General features: G+C 41.5%; 1 protein-coding gene across 13 annotated transcripts in view; it reads right to left on the reverse strand.

The window, feature by feature from the left end:
• Positions 1 to 20,579, reverse strand: part of STAU1 (staufen double-stranded RNA binding protein 1) — a 57,319-nt gene that overhangs the window by 26,416 nt on the left and 10,324 nt on the right. For 3 of the 13 annotated variants that reach the window (XM_047746024.1, XM_047746025.1, XM_047746029.1), the window contains exons 2-7: positions 19,661 to 19,731; positions 12,472 to 12,760; positions 10,577 to 10,701; positions 7,370 to 7,526; positions 5,288 to 5,426; positions 3,063 to 3,249 (exon numbers count right to left, since the gene is read on the reverse strand). In XM_047746024.1, coding sequence (XP_047601980.1) covers positions 3,063 to 3,249; positions 5,288 to 5,426; positions 7,370 to 7,526; positions 10,577 to 10,701; positions 12,472 to 12,676 — 813 coding nt within the window. In that variant the 5' untranslated portion in view covers positions 12,677 to 12,760; positions 19,661 to 19,731. Of the gene's footprint in view, positions 1 to 3,062; positions 3,250 to 5,287; positions 5,427 to 7,369; positions 7,527 to 8,974; positions 9,054 to 10,576; positions 10,702 to 12,471; positions 12,761 to 19,660; positions 19,732 to 20,579 lie in introns of those variants that run through there. The other 10 variants (XM_047746030.1, XM_047746031.1, XM_047746035.1 and 7 more) reach the window with 8 other exon arrangements.

The following is a 20,579-nucleotide window of genomic DNA, read 5'->3' on the forward strand; positions in this document are numbered from 1 at the left end:
AAATAAAATCTTAAAAAAAAAAAAAATTTGTCAGCTGTTCAATGAAACCCCACCAGGGAAGCAACAGGGCTGTGGTTTTTTCCCTCAGGGCCTAGCACGATGCCTATCGTCAAGGGACCTGACTGCATCTGCCTTGTGGGCAGAAACTGCTGTCTTTATTGGCCATGTTCTAGAAAAGATGAATTGATCCACCACACAATCACATGCCCTACAAACCGTCAACAGCAAAACAATTTGCTTAAAATTATAATTCCCAAGCCTGGCAGGCCAGGGGCAAACACAGCGCTCACACCAGTCAGCAGAGGTCTAAAATGATACCATCTTTCCAGCGGGGAACGTGGCCATCTACCCTGCCATGCATTTCCACTCCAGGCCCGTGGCTCATAAAAACAGTCTCAGACTTGCACAAAGATTTAACTACAACAGTGCTCTTCACTACCCATTTTCTAACACTCTGTAACCATTAAAAAGTGCTCAGATGCCAGCTGAGTTTGAGTCCTCCCAGGAATTACAAGTAATAGGCATGACAATGTATTCATGATAAGCAGTTCTGTGAAAAAAAGTGGTTACCATACAGTATCACCCCACTTCTGTTAAATAGATGCATGTATTTACTTAAATATGCAGTGACATCCACCAAAATGTTTAATTTTTAAATTTTTATCGTCCACATGCATTAATTGTAAGTAAACCAAGTTAAAGATACCTTTTTTTTTTTTTTTAATATTTTATTTATTTGAGAGAGAGACCACAAGCAGGGGGAGCAGCAGGCAAAGTGAGAGGAAGAAGCAGGCCCCTTGTGGGGCAGGGAGCCCAGGACCCTGGGATCACAACCCGAACTGAAGGCAGATGCTTAACCAACTGAGGCACCCAGGTGCCCCTAAAGATACCTTCTAAAAATGTCCCCCTTGGGGCACGTGGGACTCCAACTCTTGATTTCAGCTCAGGTCATGATCTCAGGACCCTAAGATCGAGTCCTGAGATCAATGCCCAAGTTGGGCTCTACACTAGGTGTGCAGCCTACTTGGGATTTTCTCTCTCTTGCTCCCTCTCCCTTTGCCCATCCCAGCTCACTTGCACGTGTGTTTTCTTTCTCTTAAAATTAATTAATTAATTAAAATTAAAAAAATGTCTCTCTTCGCATCCTACTACCCACCAGGAGGCCTGGTAAATCACTGAGGCTAAGTGTTTCATTAATCAGCGCAAAGGAAGTCTCATCCGACTCAGTGATTCTAGTTTCTGCAGCACTGGTTACACCAGTCTCAGCCATTCTGAAGGGCACGATCTCTATCTCAAACCATAGAGAACTAGAACGGGGGCTCGAGGAGATTTACCATTACTCTCAGCAAAGCTCTGTCCACACGCCAGATGAACCCGTGAAGCTCAGCCCAGGAGAGCTCGTCCCCTCCCCCTCTGCCCCGTCAGGCAGGAGCTGACCACGCTGCTCCAGGGCCACGGGGTCCAACTGGTGACACCCAACGGGTACCTGCCCTTTTCAACAATACGGGGAGAACTTCCAAGCAGGATTCAAAGTGGGGTGGCCGCCTAAGGGGGAAGCACTGAGAATACTTAGGACCAGGGGTTCCCAAACCCTGATCGAGCTTCAGAGCTACTCCAAGAGCACATTTAAAAAGGAAAAGAAAAAAGAAAAAAATTAAGAAAAGCAAAAGACAGACTCCTATTAGAATCATGTGGGTTGGACCAAGGAATTTTTTTTTTTTAACTTCTCAAGTGGTTCTGAAGCAGAGAGCCCACATACCAGTGTTCAGCCATCGTTTAACAACTGCTGGCTACGAAAAACTGAGAAATAACTACCCCATCTGACTCCAATTACATTAGCACCAAAGTGAAATAAAAAAATGCAAAGCCTCCAAAATGACTCAGATGATACTACCTACTGCCTCTGACAAACCTCACCAGTGAGAAGCTTGTCTCTTTAACTCCATGAAATCGCCCCCTTCTAAATTACAGTCCCTTCTTTTACTTGGTCCTCAGTGGACCCTGGAAAGAGATGATCTGTTTTAAAATGTGTGACACACCATAAAGAAAAAGTCAGACTTTCTAAGACTATGTTCCTATTGTCACAAGGTGTTAGAGATTTTAAAAACCTGGCCCCCAAATTCTTTGACACTCTTTTCATCCAGAAGTAGGGTTCCTAACATTGTCAATGTACTAAAAGCAACTGAATCTGTACATTTAAAACAGTTAAAACTGTTGAATTTATGTGGTGTGAATTTCATCTAATTAATAAAAAGGGAGGTTTCTGTATTTCCACCTTTTGAATCTGGACTCTGTGCCTCCTTGACCTGTAGAATATAGCAGAAGCAACGCTATGGGGATTTCTGGGCTTAGCCCTTAAGAAATTGGAAGCTGCTTCCTTTCCTGTCTTCTAGGATACTCACTCTTAGAAGCCAGCACCATACCATGAGAATGGGAAAGCAGCCTCTGCTCAGGTTAACAGAGGAACAGAGGTACTGGAGCCAGAGCCTCTGCTGAGCTCCCAGCCGACGCCAGCACCAACTTCCAGCCGAGTGAGGGAGTCATCTTGAAAACGGATGCTCTGGAGCCTGCGGAACCACCTTAGCCAAAGCTATGGGGAGCAGAGACCATCTCCCGTGCAGAGCCCTGCCTAAACTGCAGATACGTGAGCAAAATAAATGCCAAGAGGTGTTAAGCCACTAGGTTTTGTAATGGTTAGTTATGCAGCAAGAGGTACAACGTAACAGAGCAGCTGGTCAAAAAATGGCTATATAAAATTCTCTGAGTTGGTATTGTAACTGCAGTCGATTCGGACAAGCACGATCTTTTGCACCGAAGAATTCATCCACGCACGTGCTTCGCAATTCAACTGAGTCACAATCTTCCTACCATGTTCACTCAAAACTATACCACAGAGGAAAAAAGGCATCTTTCTTGCTAAAACATTTTCTTAAGGGGGTGGGGAGAGGCCAGAAAGCTACAGAGCACAAAATCACGTACGCTACCAAACAGCAAACATTACAGACAGCTCTCAATGCATCTTCTCAGAAAAAGCCCCCAAGAGGATGCCTCTCCCCACGCACCTGCTCGCCCAGGCGCCTCCCCTCCGGCCTCTCGGGCTGCGGCTCACTCTGCAGGGTCCGCAAGGCTTTCGCAGCTGCGTCATGTTTTGCGGCCTGCCTCGTCTTGCCTTTCCCGTTAAATTGCTGTCCTCCCACGGAAAGCTCAACTTGATAAAGTAAAGGTGGTACTGGAAATGGGTAAAAATACCTGAAAGTAAAAAGAGGGTTAGCAGAGTTACAACCTTAGATCGTTAAGTCACCTGTATGTTCCTCCCTGGTAAATTCTGGGTCTTGCCCTCATCACAGGTCCTAAATCACATCAGGCTTCCTTGCCGTTAAGGACTCCTCCTCAGTACACACGGAGATTTCGTAGGCTTACACCGGATTAGAACTGGCACACAGGATGAGCAAATACTATTTAGGCAACAACCTTATGTTCCACAGAATGGACTAGCTTACAGATTACACGAGTTCAATTTGTAATGCTAAACCGAATTTACAAAATCTAAAATGAATTAGGCTTTGCCTGAGGTAGAAAACTTAACTTGCTCTTTCTCACATCTGAGAGTCACAGTTGCCTGTTTCCAGAAAAGGCTGGGAATTTTTAAACAAAAGTTTCTTGTTTTTTTGTTTTTTCTTAGAAAGGGCCCTCATTTCTGAAAACCCCAACAAGTCTCTACAGCCTGGCAGAGCCTGGCTTCTCACATTTCAGAGCTTGTACTTTTTAAATGGCTTTGCCTCCATCCAAGTCAGGCAGGGAATGAAGACTTCCATTCCGATCATCAGTCTATCCACTAACGTCTGGACTGCCAACAGGAGGGTTTTTTTAATTTTATTTTATTTATTTATTTGACAGACAGAGATCACATGTAGGCAGAGAGGCAGGCAGAGAGAGAGAGAGGAGGAAGCAGGCTCTCCACTGAGCAGAGAGCCCTATGCGGGGCTCGATCCCAGGACCCTGAGATCATGACCTGAGCCGAAGGCAGAGGCTTTAACCCACTGAGCCACCCAGGTGCCCCCAACAGGAGGTTTTTAATACGTGAAGCTTTCAGGGTTTCAATTAGTATTTTACTGCACCTGTACTCCAAGGCTATTACAAAGCACAGAAGCTCAAAGTCAAAAAGTACCCAATAAGCAATAATTAGCAAATTTAGGGATGCCTGGGTGGCTCAGTCGGTTGGGCATCTGCCTTTGGCTCAGGTCATAGTCTTGGGGTCCTGGGACTGGGCCCTGCATCAGGCTTCCTGCTCAGCGGGAAGTCTGCTTCTCCTCCCCCTGTCTTTATCCCCCCTCTTCTGTTCTCTCTCTCTCTCAAATAAATAAAATCTTTAAAAAACAAAACAAAACAAAAAAACTAGGGGCGCCTGGGTGGCTCAGTGGGTTAAAGCCTCTGCCTTCTTCGGCTCAGGTCACGATCCCAGGGTCTTGGGATTGAGCCCTGTGTCGGGCTCTATGCTCAGCAGGGAGCCTGCTTCCACCTCTCTGCCTACTTATGATCTCTGTCAAATAAATAAATAAAATCTTTAAAAAAAACAACAACAACAAATCTATGGGTGTAGAGAATCTTAGTGTTGTAGGAATCGTGCTCAAATTAACAAAGCATTTAAAAAGGTGATCTTTGGGGCGCCTGGGTGGCTCAGTGGGTTAAGCCACTGCCTTCGGCTCAGGTCATGATCCTAGGTCCTGGGTTCGAGCCTCACATCGGGCTTTCTGCTCAGCAGGGAGCCTGCTTCCTCCTCTCTCTCTGCCTGCTTCTCTGCCTACTTGTGATTTCTCTCTGTCAAATAAATAAATAAATAAAATCTTTAAAAAAAAAAAAAGGTGATCTTTAACCAAATTTTCTCAGGTCAAGCCACACTGCTAGTGAGGAATACGCTCAGGTCCTTGCTAGAGATAGTTTTGTTTTTAAGGATTTTATTTATTCATTTGTGAGAGAGAGAGATAGAGAGCATAGGCAGGAGAGAGCCAGAGGGAGGGGGAGAAGCAAATTCCCTGCTGAGCTGGGAGCCTGACATGGGGCTCGATCCCAGGATCTGGGAATCATGACCAGAGCTGAAGGCAGAGGCTTAACGATCTGAGCCACCCAGGCGCCCCTATTAAAAAGTACCAGCACAATTAAGATTGACTTTAACATTTGGCAAGCCTACAGATGACCAAATCATGTGCTCCACAATCTACAGATTTTATTCTTCTGTGTCAAATATGAGCTGTATTTTCACCTGTATTTAAAACAAACTGATACATACCTCGGGGGATAAGCACCTCCTCTCATGTTGTAGTTGTAGGTGGACTGCATCCGAGAGTATGGGTCGACAGGCTTGTACATGGGTTTTTTTCCCAGTCTCATGCACAGTGCATTTAGCTCTACCGTAGGGGTTATGCTTTCTGCAACACAGAATCAACAGAGAGAACTGGCTGTTTTCTGACACGAGAATGACAGTCACTAAAATCAGAAAGAACAGCATGCTTTCTACTAATTGGACTCACAATGCATTTCATGAAAGGATCTAAGTACTTCACTGCTAGGCATCAGGTCAGGAAATCCAAGAATCTGCTGTGATTTCTAGATATTAATACACAGTCAACAGCACAAAATACACCGTAAGGGCTACCAGAGGGGCAACAATTAGCACAAGATGTTATCGGTGAAAGCCACTCAATTCCAGTTATTAGAAATCAGTTCTAGTGCACATCAAAATCCACGATTAAAAAAAACCCCTTATGACTGTCCAGATCATTTTACTGTTTGGGAATCCTCAGCCAATAAAACTCTGTACTGACTTGCTGGGTTATTGCCTTATACTTAGAAGTAGGTTTATGCGCACTATTTCACAGAACGATGAGCGTATGAAGTACTAACTGGCGCAAAGCACTGTGCTAAGGGGATACAATTCTTGCCCCAGAGGATTCAAATAACACAAACACTCTCAAAAACTACTACACAACAGGACGTGTGCTATCAGGAAAGGTGTGGAATCACTGAGGAAGAGACAAGTAAATTGCATCTGGAGAAGACAGATGAGGGTTGCAAAATATTCAGGTATTTCCAATCTCGGTATTTACATTGGGATTTGACCTATGAGAATACTTGTAGGAAAATGAGTTCTGTTGCCATATAAACAAGAGCAAGTAAAAGTTATCTCAGAATTATCAACTGTAAAAATGCACACTGTTCATAGTCTAACTTTTTTTTCTCTCAGTTCATCCAGTTCATAAACCATAAAACACATGTAAAAAAGGAAACCCAGGCTGGAAAGAGTAGTGTCACTGCACAATCACATTTGAAAACACTTTCACATCAAACACAGAACAACACTAGCAATGGCAAAGTTCAACTTAAATGCACACAAAAATCCACTTTAAAATGCCTCTTTAGGATGTATGTAGAGGAAAATAAAAAACGACTTGATTCTGTACTATAACTGGTTCAACTAAATTTAGTACATGAATCAAATCTATAAGGGTATCCTTGGGTTTCCATAATCAGAGGGTCACAGAAGTAACCAGCTTCTCTCTTCCTAACATAAGAATTTTACTTCTTATGTGATTCATACAGTTGCATTTTAATGTAACCTAAATCATCTTAAGAGCAGTTCAGACCCAGAAAATTTACCTGCAGTAGAGAATGAATCTGAAACACCACGAAGAAATTAAAAGCAACAAGAAAGGTGTGGCCAAGATCCCTCGGATTTCTTCTTGTGTACAAAGGGACTGGGACAGCTTGGTGTGCCTGACCGGTCGTAGCCACTCCCACCCACCGTGGTACGTCAGTGATTCCCAAGCGTTTACCAGACGCTCTTCTCTATTAGTCTTCTCCCAGCTTGGGTCCCTTGTTTGAAGAGATATTATCTACTAAAAGTATTTAAGTAATAAATATTTAAGTTATTTTCTCATTCTGTTTAATGATCAGGAGACATGTAACTGACAATCAGGGTTTCTGATCAACGTCTTATAACTGGTATTTCCACACAGGGTTGAAGTGATTCCAGCTAAGGCCTACATGCTTGGCAATCCGTACAACCCTATCGAGGAACAAAGGATATTTTCGCTAAGCTTTTCTGAAACCTTGAAAATTGTTTGGTGACACCCCCCACCTCTCAGGACCTTCTTTCCAGATCCTCAGGAGTCACGGGACCAGAGATTGAGAACCAATGCTTTAGATTTCGAGTACGGTTAAGGATTCTGAAAAGGTAAGCGTTTGCCACTGGTAGTGTAGAAACTGTGCTTTCAAAGTCAACAAGTTAGTTAAGAAAGAATTCATATACATACTGAACGGGTACCTCTAAACACACTTTTGAAAGGAACCTGTCTTGGCCCACGCATAATACCTGGATTCCTTCCTTCGCTACGAAAAGGGCGGACTATGGGTTTAGGAAATTTTGTTCCTTCCAAAGCTTTGGCAGCAGCTGTGTGCTGGGCTTTTTTAATACTAGTTCCTTCAGCTTCCCAGTGCTGATCTCCAAGTGTTAGCTGTACTGTAAACACCTACAAATGAAAATTGTGAGCTCTCAATTCATGAAACCTGATGTTGACTACAATATGTCACTTGGACCTTGAACATTTCTTAGGGCCTTGGTTTAAAAGGCCTGATCATTATCTTGGCAATTTATCCCTTCATCCCCATTTTCTGTTGTTTTTATAAACACCAAAAAAAAAAAAAAAAATATATATATATATATATATATCATTGACCAGCATTGAATAGCATTCTATGACAAAACTAGGCTTTGAAAAATGGGGGTAAGCACAGATTAAGAAATGTTTTCCTACATATTAAATATTAGACACCGATTATTTGGAAGTCATCCAAATAGAAACTGTCTTCCAACTATTTCTCATGGAAGAAATACAGCAAACTTGATTTAGACACATAGTAGTATCTCATATAAATTTAGACATTTGTTTTGATGTTCTCATGCATGTGTGGTCTCTTATGTGAAAACACAATCCCAGAAGGACAAAAACTGGCATAAATTTGGGAATGTCACCCAGGCTCTTAAAACGCTGCCTTCTGCTTTCCTAAGGCTTTATTATTCAGACACTCCCTCCCCCTTCAGAAGAAAATCTGATCCACAGCAAGCAAAGATCTAGAAACGTTTCTGAACTCAAGGAGGCATCCGACACAGCAAATTCTGTCTTCAGCAAATGCTGACAATGGCAAGTCTCTTTATTCCTTTTTAAGCATAAGGGTAACCCAAATACATACTCCATTCTTAAAATTAGGTTATGTTAATCCTATCAGACTGAATTAATACTCAGTCAAAAAATGTGACCCATCACACCACAGTGCTTCTCTAACTTTGGTGCTCATCCAGGAGGCTTGGTAAAATACACATGCCCAGGGATTTTGACTGAGGAGTAAGAGGGGAGACCGGAGCAAATGTATCTTTAGTAAACTCCCCTCGTCATTCCGACACACGTGAAGTTTGAGACTCACTAGTGTGGAATTTAGCAAAACCAACTGGAGCTTTTATTTTTCTGCTTTTCTTTATCACTGGCTAGCACCCTGTTGCATCTACAAATAATCTACATAAGAAATGCTGATGTGAATACATCCACATCATCTGAAAATGTCTAGATCATTGAAATTGGGTGCCTAAAGGGATGGGTGTGACTTGCCTTCACAGCCGATTTTTCTTGTAGGTCTTAACTTCAGGATTCCCCCAGTACACAGCTTCCACTAAAGGGGAAAAATAAAAAAATCCTCATCCCTCTGAACCCTTAGGGGGTTCCCTGAATTAATGCTGCAGTTCACAAGGTTATTCATTTAGCACAGAGAGCACGGACTCAAACCCGCGGCTAGCCCGAGCAGCCAAAGAGCAGGTGCCCGCAGCACTGAGCAATCCCCCGGGCAGTTCATGATCCTTTCATGGAAAGACACTGAGGGGAAAAAGCTAAAAAAAACAAAGAGTTAATTTTATCAACAGTCTTGCCTTTCTCCAGCACTTTCCCCATCCGCACTGTTGCTGCTCTGCTGCCTCCCACGTGGAGGGTTGGTAGCGAGGTTACAATCTAGGTTTTAATAGAATTAAAACGATATCACTCCACTGACTTTTTAAAGAGTCTAACAGTCACCTAGGAGGGAGTCACTTTTCCTCTTTCAGTAACTTGAAGGTTTAAAAAAAGGCGGGGAGGGGCCAGTTACAGATTGAACACACAGCCAAATTACCTACAGTACCACTAAAGTTTAAATGAAAAAGTACACATTTCAAAAAATACCAAAAACAGTTAATAAAGGGAATCCCAAAGTTAAGGTCTGCAAAAAAAATCCTGTAGCAGAAACAGAACAGTTATAGAAAATCACTAATTGCCTTCCAAAAGTAAAGAAACATTTCAAATATGATCATGCTTTAGAATGTTAAAACTAGCTTCACCTGAGTAGAAATTTCTGTGTTTCTTAAATGCGTAATGATAATGACTACCATTTCTGAAGCACTCACTAAATGCCAGGCACCATGCTCCACACTTTTAACATATAGTCCTCTCATTTAATTCTCACAGTAGGCCTATTTGGGTAGGTATTATCCCCATTTTACAGAAGAGGAGACTGAGGTTCCAAAAAAAAAGTAGTAGCTTGCCCAAGGTCACACAGCTAGAAGAAGCTGAGATTTACACCCAGATCTGTCTCACACCAAAGGGGACTCACCTAACCACACTTTGGTTGCCTACTTAGGACTGTGGCTGATGTTACTTTTAGTCACACGAAATGGGAAACTTGATTCAAGGCTTGAGGTTTGCATGTCAAGAAAAATGAGGTATAAAGAGACCAATAACTCATCCTTAATTATATTATCTTTACTGCAAAGCTAGGATCAGAAATAGGAGATCCGATTCCTTCTCTCTGATACCATACCCTCTCTCACACTGCAGCTGCAAAGATAAAGCCAGATATACACACATTTAAATTCCAAGATTTACATTAGCAGAGATATCAAACAAGCTTCAAAGACTGAGATCCTGAATAAAAAATAGTAAAAATTTAAATTACAGTCAGTCTTCCATTCTCTAAGGTATGGGGAAAGGCAAGGATAAGTGAAATCAGAGACTACCCAAAGGACTCCCTCGGAGACTAATTTCTAACCCTCATCCTCAAACCTTTTACCTGGATTGCTAACAAGTGGCAGAATGGATTTCCTGTTCCCTCCACTCCCTGCCCGGTCTAAGGAACACGTGCAAACAAGCCGGAAAGGAGTCAGAGGCAGGCGATAGCCAGGAGGCCTAGAGCCTGGAAAATTCACAGGAAATCATTCACAGGTGCTTGGGAATTGTCTCTATTCAGAGTTCTAAACACAACCACACACTAACTGGAATTTTAAAAGCCATACATCCCAAAAAGAAGCATGTCTTTCCTTTGACCCATTCAGCAAGGATGAAGAGAAGTGACTTGCCAAAAATCTAGACTTTTGCATCTCTGGAAGACAGCCTCAGTGGTTGGAAAGTACGTATTCTGAATCACAGCACCACTCGGAGCAACATAAAGACAGAAAACATTCCTGGTGGGTTATAAATGCACAAGCAGTATGGACAATATTTACCTTACAGTGAGCTGGACCTTGCTCACGCAAAAGCTTATACTCAGGCTGAATCTTGTTGAAACGGGCTAACTCATTCACAAGACACATTGGGGTTTTCTCTTTGGGGTGTGCCATGCTAGAAGGAACTGAAAAATAACGTCAGAGCAATAAAGTCAACTAGCAGTGTACAATACTGCTGCTCTCCCGGGGATCAGAAGAGGGAACACAACGGTCTAAGGAGGCAGGGCAGCAGCGACACTCAGCTGCAAACCGCGCTGGGCCGCCTGCCTAAAGGCATAGCTGGGGTCTGCTCTGAACCGGCCCAAGCCAGGGACCCCAGGAGAGGGTGTCTTCCAAAGAGAGAGAACCATGGCAGCAAGCAAGATTTGAAATCAGATGAAGCACTGTTATTATAACCAACCACGGGAATAACACGGAGGTCTTGTGAGCCCAGACACGCTCGTTACCACAAGAGCCGTCAGCCGGACCCTGTCCGTTATTGCACGAAGCTCAACGTGCCAATGCCAATTCTCAGACAACGACTGTCATGTTCCACACGGCTACCTTCTCGTTCCTGGGGCATCCCCTAGTCTTATCTCCAGAGGCTGCCACCCTCAGACTTTATCTACTTCTGAGAATTACACAAGTTAAATAAAATAAAATGGCCTTGGCAGGCAGGAGTTTTACAAAGTGAGTAGGATGTGGCTATAAGAACACAATAGAAGAAAACACAGTAAATTCCACAGGACTGAAACAGTCTGTGACATTTCCTTTGAAGATGGTCTCCAACGGCAAATTTGGGGAAAACTGAACCTGTTGGGTATTATGACAAGTCAAGATGGCTCTCCGGTGAGCCAGTCCAAGGAAGCCCAGAGGTAGGGTGAGAGACGCCATGCAGCTGAGAGGGGGAGAGCCAACACTCTAAGAACAGATTTATAAAGTAAAGGAAATGAGAAATGGAGGAGGAAATGCAAGGGAAATTGTCAGACACAAGGGGCTGAAAGGATTTGTTAGAAGGTGACTCTGCTATGGAGACACCCATGCTGGCACCCCCTTTAATCGGTTTTGCCACTCTGGGGAAGGGTTGGGAAGCTGAATATTGTTTTCAGGATTATTTATTTTTCAGGTGTTTCAAGTCTTTTCTCATCAATGAGCACATTTATTTATAAACTTTTTTTTTTCTAAACTAATCTCTGCACCCAATGTGGGGCTCCAACTTACAACCCCGAGATCAAGGGTCGCATGTTCTTCAGATTGAGCCAGCCACACGCCCCATCAACGAGCACATTTAGTTCATCTTTATTTTCCTAACAGTCAGATTTAAATGCTTCTGAACTTATTTCCTCTTCAAAAATCTGTGTTTCTTTGTTCAATTTCTAATTGGTCCTCACTGTGATTTCTGAACTACCTCTGAAATCACAACTTAAACATACTTGTTCAAAATAAAAATTAACAAATGCCAATGCACTCTCTTGCTTTCCAGTAAATATAGCTGTTCCCTTGCTTGGGATATAATCTTACAGACATTTAAAACAAGGGCTTACAAATACAAGAATTCTTGGTCAGTTCTGGGAAATAATTTAAAAAGCAGAATTTTTCCATACAACAATACAAATCCAAAGTGGTATTTATTCAATCCTTTCTGCTGGCCACCACTTTATAATAAGCTAGGTTTTATAGTTCAGTTTTCAATTCCCTTTCTTAACACTTTGAAATGATCTGTCAACTCAGGCCTCCGACAAACCAGTATACAACCGAGTGTTTTACCTCTGGAATAAAGCAGCATGGGTGTAAATATTTTCTTCTGCTTCGTGAAGGTAATGTGAGAGCTCCCTACATCTCCAATCTACTTATCAGATCAAAAAACAGGGTAAGAAAACATTTGAAAAAGAAGACACTTGGATTCATACGCTTACCTGCAGCTGCACTGGTGGGTGTAAGAGATGCAGAGGGTAAAGCAGAGTTTTGAATAGGTCTACCTGCATTTTCAGAGGGCAGAGAGCTAGCAGTAGGAGGAATACTCATCAAAGGCTGGGAGAGAAGAGACTGGTTCTTGTTCAGTATTTGGCTCCCTGAGAGAGCAGCAGATGGGTTCTGAACTTGCACTTGAACTTGAGACATGGTCACTTTCAACAAAAGTGAACAACTGCAGGTAAACAGCTTTCAGTGCAGGTTAATTCAGTGCTATGAAGTCTAAAGTTCTACCTAAAAGTTGTAAGGGAAAGAAAATAAAAAGGTAAATTATAGAGGAGATATGTAATTGCCATTATTCAGTCAAAACTGGCATCACCTACTCAAGAATGAAAATAGTCCCATTGAGCTTGTAGCTCCGCTGATGTATTAGAGGTGGGTTTCCTCTCGGTACACAGTGAGGTCTCTGGCCTTGTGATTTTCTGATACTGCTTTTAAATGACTTGCAATACCCATCTGTTCTGCATTATTTATTTTAAAAAGAGCATCAGTAGAGTTTAATGATATTCATGGTTGAATATTAAGAATTACAAACTACAGCCTATATTCAAAATGGCCAATTAAAAAAATAGGAAGAGGCTTTCCATACTACATGGGATACAGTAAAGATTGCTGGCCTCGAAAGTATCAGAAGCTGAAAGCGCACTGGATTCCTGAGACCATTAATGGGTGAATGTCACCACTGCTTCCACCAAAGGGCCATGTGCTCAGACTGGCACCCTTACAGCTTTCCTTTCGGCTGACTGAAGAAAGACAGACATTTCTCACTTTTGTTGTTTCTTTTTCCTTATGACAGTAAAAGATCTTTTTCCTATGAGGTTTGTTGAGATGCTCTCCTTAGTTACATGCCCCAAACAAAATTTGCATCTACATCAACATGCAGGATCCTGAGAAATTATTTGAATAGTAAAGAACATTCTACAGTGTTTTTATGATTAAAAGCCAAAGTGGAGAAGATGAAGAAGAGAGGAACAGATTTGACTGGTATTTTCAATGGTGCGGCTGGGGAGTGGAACCCGGGGAGCAGAGGAGACGGTTTACTTCATCTTCTAAGTTCCAAAGGCATTATTTCTAAATACACCTAAATTTCTTCATAAGTCAAAAATAAGGACAATTCTGCTTATGTTCAGGGTCATCCTTCAAAAAGCTGAAAATGTTTAAGCAAGTCAAGAGTACCCCCAAAATAACCAATAGCAATAAAGAGTAGAGAAAGATAACCAAAACAGAAACCAGCAAACAAATCAGAAGTTCTATGAAAGGGGCGCCTGGGTGGCCAAGGCATTAAGCGCCTGCCTTCGGCTCAGGTCATGATCCCAGGGTCCTGGGATCGAACCCCACATCGGGCTCCCTGCTCAGCGGGAAGCCTGCTTTTCCCTCTCCCAATCCCCCTGCTTGTGTTCTCTCTCTCACTGTGTCTCTCCCTGTCAAATAAATAAAATCCTAAAAGAAAAAAAAGTTCTATGACAGAGTAACTGTTACTTAATTTTTGAAAAAGTCTCGGAATAATTTTTAATTAAAGCTGGACCTTTAGAAAGAGATGAACGACCAGAGCAATTCAGCTGCTTGGGGAGTTCTGGCACACTTTCTCTTGCTGAGAGCAAAAAGCACTGCAAAACTAAAAACAACAACAACCCAAACACCTCAGCTCAAAGATGACTTTGGCTAGAGAGACAGAGCATCGCCTTATTCAGCAAAATCCCCCACACCGCAGTTGTTCCTTGTTCACTTCTGGAGTCAACACAAAGGAACAAAGGAGATCCACTAAAGACTAGGTAACTGCCCTGGTGGACAAGTTGCCAACATCAGGAAACAACCCCAGAACCATCCAGAAATCACCTAGGACCTTGTTTCATTGTTCTGATGTCCTTCAGCTGCCAAAATAGAAATATTTCTCTCTCAATGGCCCCCAACACCTCCTGTACTCCCCGCTCCCTCTCTTTTTAAACTCTGTCTTGAGGGCATTTTTCTACCAAAAAAAAAAAAAAATCATTTACAGTGTACTCACAACTTCACATCACCAACCACTAGTCGCAAGTCAAAAAATAAGCCAAAAATAAAGTGTCTGCCCCCAGGGCCTACCTGCATCCCTGAAGCAGCAACCCAATCCTGCCCTGGGTGGCTCTTAGAGTATGAGACTGAATGAATGAACTAAATTTAGAAAGGGTGGGGCTCAAAGAGATCTTTTTTTGGCTAATGCTGCCTACAGCAGGCCCACAGCCAGCATTTCCAGTCACAGACATAAATACACAGATTTTTCCAGAAGCTGAAAAGGGTACAAATGGCCTTTAATTAAAACTGCCCCAAAAATGTTACCTTCAGTTCACCTGGAGTTATGTCTGTATAACTAGTTGAAACAATTAGTTCAAAACTGCAAGTAAAGATTTTCTAAAACCCTAATAAGGCTGTACAGGTCTTTAAATCGCTAATGCTCACCATAACCAACACCCAAATTCAAGAAACAGTACCCATTAGCACATGAGTGCTCCCATGTGTCTTTAAGCCTGAAAAGAGAAGCTACTGCAGTGGTTCTACAGAGGGGACAATTCAGTTCTTCAACGACTGCTCTGGATACATTACTTGGTTGTTGCCAACTAGAGGATGGGAGGCAGGAGTTACTGCTCCCTGTGGACAGAGGAGCTACGGATGCTGTTTCAAGTACACATATACAAACCCACAAAATAAGATCTCACTAATAAGTAGCTTATATTCTTAGGAAAAGAAAATCCCCTTTTTATTTCAAAAGGCTATAAAAAACTGGGGCTATTATTTTACCCAAACAGATGCTCTTCTCCCAAAGAGAAGCCAGGCAGTTAATATAGTTATAAATGGGATAAAATATATTATTTACCCACATAACTTGAATAACAAATAAAGCTTCTCACTACTGCTATTTATAGAGTGCAGAGCAACATTCAGGGGAATCAGGGAATTCTGGAGATCCTACTTCTGTACAAATTTAGCACCTGTTGGTCAACAGTACTACCCTGTCCTGAAGATTAAATCCTTACCTGAAAACGTGTCTTTTCTTCTGAGGTTATCTTTAAGGACTACTTGCCACCAGATAAGTTAGGGACTCCAAAGAGATTAAAATGATTTATCAGTCTTCTTATAAATGAACAGTATTTTACACACAGTAAAATTAGGGGGAAAACTGAAAACACAAAGACCAGCTTTCCTTAGCAGTGGAAACAACTTCAACTGTTAAGCCTGTGTTGTGCTGCTATCTCCCTGCCTCCTGCCTCCAGCACAGTCGAGAGGCTTTTGGTTTCTCTTATCTCTAGAGCTTTAGAAACCGACCTAGGAAAACATGTTCATCTTATTCTCAAATCCTCATATTTACATAGCATATATAAGCACTGGAACACAGAGGTGAGAGGACAGAGTTACAAATATATATATATTTGTGTGTGTGTGTGTGTGTATGTATATATATATATATATATTTACATACACTTTTTTTTTCTTTTTAAAGACTCCTAATTCCAAGTCCCAAGTTTGGCTTGGTGACACAAAAATCTTCTCATAAAAACAGTCTCACTTTGGCTAGCAGCTTCTGTTTCACAAGCGTCACATACTTTTTAATGAGTTGTGGGAAGGGGAATATGGACACATGAATTCTACAAAAGCACTTTTTTTAAGGTATTTTCTATGCCTAGCATGGAGCCCAGTGTGGGACTCAAACTCATGACCCTGAGTTCAAGACCTGAGCTGAGATCGAGTCGAATGCTTAGCTAAATGAGCCACCCAGGCACCCCGAAGCATTTTTAAAAATTATACATAATGTGTTAAAAAATGATCAGGCACAGGCGTGTCTGGGTTGCTTGGTCAACTAAGTGTCTAACTCTTGATTTTGGCTCAGGTCATAATCTCAGGGTCGTGAGATCAAGCCCCACGTGGGCTCCGCACCGGACATGGAGCCTGGTTGGGATGCTCTCTCCCTCTCCCCACTCTTGAGAGGGCTTGCTGTCTCCCTCTCTCTCCAGAAAAGATAATCCGCAAAAGTGATGAGACACAAATGCAAGTTTCTCACTCGGCGGTGATCTACCAAGACTAGGGCATACTGAGTACCCCATTTGAGTGATCTGTTTAATAAACAAAAAGATAGATTCTTCTAGAAATAGTTTACAGAACTATCTGCAAGAGTGCTTAGTCTTATTCACTTTCAGCTAACATGTTAAATCTCTGTAATATGAAACAACTACTTCAGCAATTATGGAAAAACATCATTTTTAGTATCTAATTTGTAACTAGAGTAATACATGACTTATAATAAAGTAGCTATACTTTTGTGTTCAACACATCATTCCCCTTTGCAGTAAGTGATGATATGTTAGAAAGAAAGAAAGAAAGAAAAGAAAAGAGAAAAAAAGGAGAAAAGAAGTCACCCCAATTCTGGACAAGCTAAGATAGCCACAAACATTGTCCTTCATCAAATCTTATGTAGCATGGGTACACAGACACAAGAGCACTCTAGTTCCTTGCCAGGATAAAGCATCAGCTGTATGAACAGCAATTTCAGGACAGTATATTCATTCAACATTCAACAAAAATTTATTAAGCATCTACTTCAGGACGCCTGGGTGGCTCAGTTGGTTGGACGACTGCCTTCGGCTCAGGTCATGATCCCGGAGTCCCGGGATTGAGTCCCGCATCGGGCTCCCAGCTCCACGGGGAGTCTGCTTCTCCCTCTGACCTTCTCCTCGCTCATGCTCTCTCTCACTGTCTCTCTCTCAAATAAATAAATAAAATCTTTAAAAAAAAAAAATAAAAAAATAAAAGCAGCTACTTCATGTGAAACCTCATATGGCATATTATACATTCTCAAGTGCTAGAAAAAATCTGTTTGTTAAACTTCTCCTCAAAGACACAAAAAGAGATCTGTAAGCAACCAAATGTAAAGCTATTAATCTGTTCTCTAGGTTTCAAGAGGCTCCACTCTCAGAGAAACTTTGTCACCAACAATAAAAAAGCTAAGGAATAAACCACATTTCCTATAATAGCCTTGGAATACACCTAAAATGCCCACATCATTCCTTTACATTCAACAGTTATTTCTAAGACCCTTTTTGGACATATCTTTCTGGTTGCAATGTGGTTTTATGTCTTCTACAATCAAACTCACCCTGCGCCCACAATCACCACCACACCTCCCTACCTTCACCCCCGCCCAGCACCCATCATCCTGGCTCTGATCCCCAGAACAACAATTCATTGACTCCAAACATTATCTAAACACCCGCAAACGGGGCAGCCACAAATAGAGAAACATGGCAATCACTATACTCCTACATAACCATTTCCAAATAACAATGGCAATGTCAAGCAAATAATATCCAACAGCAAGCCCATACATAAAATTACCCAAAAATAAAAAAGGTTTTTTAAAAAGAAATCTGGTCAAACTTCTTAAGACGGAGAGAAAAGCAAAACAAAAAGACCACTATGTACTTGGTGTTCAAAAGAAAGACAGGACAAGTAGCCCTGAGGAGGCACAATCACTTGTAAGACAATAAAATCATCCAAAAATAATGCCTGGAAACAACCCAAGCTGCTTGAGATCTTTGCATCCAAGTGACTCAATGTGGCCCCTGTCTCACACTTGGCTCGGTGCCAAGTGGGCAATGGAAGATTTTCTTTCCACACAAATGGAACCACTGGGTGGTCCATTTAGAGAAACACTTCCTAAAAGAGAATTCATTATTAATTGTTCATCCTGGAAAAACCACCATACCAAACTGTACACTAAAGTGAAAAAAACTTCACCTCTGCAGCCTAATGAGCTGCAAACCTTACTTTCTTTTCTAGCATTGCAACCTTACCAAGCTCTCTTCTTCCATTCCCTAGGAGGAAATCTTAAAAATAACTAAAGTAAAACACGTATTATTTTTTGCAAACATGGAAGTGTTTTTAAAATCTAAACTTATAAAAACACAGAGAAATATCTTAAACCAACTAAAATGAGTGACTATTCATAGCAGCACTGTGTAACCGATTCTTAAATAAGAAGGGGCTTAGTTCAACGTAACAGTTAACTGGCGTCTCTTTCCAGAAAAGGGAAATTGTAGTCTGTAGCCATGTGCCATCAACCTAGAAACACAACTGCATTTACCATCATCTTCATGCAAAACAGACTAGAGCCAAGACCCAGTTTCTAAGAAACCAGCCTTGCTGCTAAGTAGCATCCAACAATGTTAAATCAGATCAAACTTCTGAGTTGTGGCTTTTAGTTCTACTCCCAAACCAGACAGCAATTATCCATTCAATTCTTGGCAGTCCACTGCCTGGTGCCTCAGTCTCCCCAGAACACTCTGTAAAAGGCTGTAAGGCAAAGCTCAGCTGTAGCAGTCGCAGAGCTAAAACAGTGAAGAAACCCCGAGGCATGGTATGGTAACAGTTTAGTCCTCTGAAAAGAAAAGCACTAAATGAACCTAGTGTAAACCCATTCATTGAGGCTCGTACAACTTCTCTGATTCCTTATGCTTCAGTTTCCTCATTCCCAAAGAAAGTTGGGTTTGAGCTGTCCACTACTCACTACCTCCGAGATGGTACGGTGCTGTGCTTTCAGCTCTCAGAGGGGATGTACTAAGACACAAGGCAGTACTGGCAGATGCAGTGTATTCTGCAGTGCCTTGTGTAAAACTGCAAAACCCTCAACTCTTAAAAAACTTTTGGTCTAGATGATCACAAGCAGCCAGCAGTAAATGGAACTGATTCATAACCCTATCTCATGACAGAAAACAATGTTGGATTATTTCCACAAGCTTGAAAACCAAGTTTCACATAAACAATCTGAGAAATCAAAGGCAACCTACAAAAGCTGCTGTGAGCAAGATACTTACCAACGAAGTTATGTCTAATGACAACTCTAGTGGCCAATTTTCACGTCTCGACATTTCAAGTACACGGCAGTGCTGGCTAAAGGGTTTTACATTCTTGCCAACAACCTTCCTTCCCTGCATTTACTTTCTAATTAAATCTCAAGAGTAAAAAGAAATTCAGACTGCATACAATTTCTTCTAGTTCTCTAACATTCCAGCCAGAAGTAAAAGTCATTTTCCATACAAGTCATTCAAGAATTCAAAAATATCACAGATTATGAACAGGTCTGAAATTACAGAGCCAAATTATGTGTACCTTAAAAAGAAGTGCTCCAGGAATAATGCTGTTTTGGTTCAGTTCTGAGAGGTTATGTGGTTAGGAAACTCCTAGAAAATAAGAAACAATAATTTACTAGAGTAGATAATTCCTGACAATGAAGATATATACTGCTCCAGTTTTGGGGAAACCTAAGCTTTACAAGTAGGGAGGTTTCTGAAAACACGCTGTCATGGCTTGAAGCAGCACACTGTAGGATCCATGTAAGACACAAATGCCTGGGAACTGGGTAGAGTACTTGTGGAGATATGGCCACAAAAGAGAGATGAATACCCTGAAACTAATTTTAAAGAAAGAAACTGGGCATCATACACGGTTGATCACACAAGTGGTTTTTAAACTTACATGGTTTTTCCCTCATTTAACTACCAGTTAAATATTTTATTCATAAATGTCCTTACCATATACTTGGTCATGCAAATACAACTGCATGGGAAAATTTACACAGTATAAAATTTACATTTATATTTATATTTATATTTATAAAATTTATAGTATAAAAATGTACTTTATACACAAACATTCTTATATTAAATTACGAAATACAAAAAGCACATTACCTCTAGTAAATCCAAACCATAATCATTCTTTCGAACTGGATTTCAGGCGACATTAGAGTTTAATTCTCAAACTCTCAGATCTGATTTATCTAGAGTTATCTTCCTTTTCAAAGGGTAGTACGGGTGATCCTTGAACAATGCAGGGGTTAGAGGTGCTAACCCCCCAACCCCACACGGTCAAAAATCCATGTATAACTTTTCACTCCCCAAAGACTTCATCACCTATAGCCTAGCTGGCAACGGGAAGCCTCATCAATAACATAAACAGTCGATTAACACACATTTTACGTTATATGTATTACATACAATACTCTTTCAATAAAACTAGAGAAAAGAAA

This window comes from Lutra lutra, chromosome 9 (genome assembly GCF_902655055.1).
Source record: "Lutra lutra chromosome 9, mLutLut1.2, whole genome shotgun sequence".
Taxonomy (NCBI): Eukaryota; Metazoa; Chordata; class Mammalia; order Carnivora; family Mustelidae; genus Lutra; species Lutra lutra.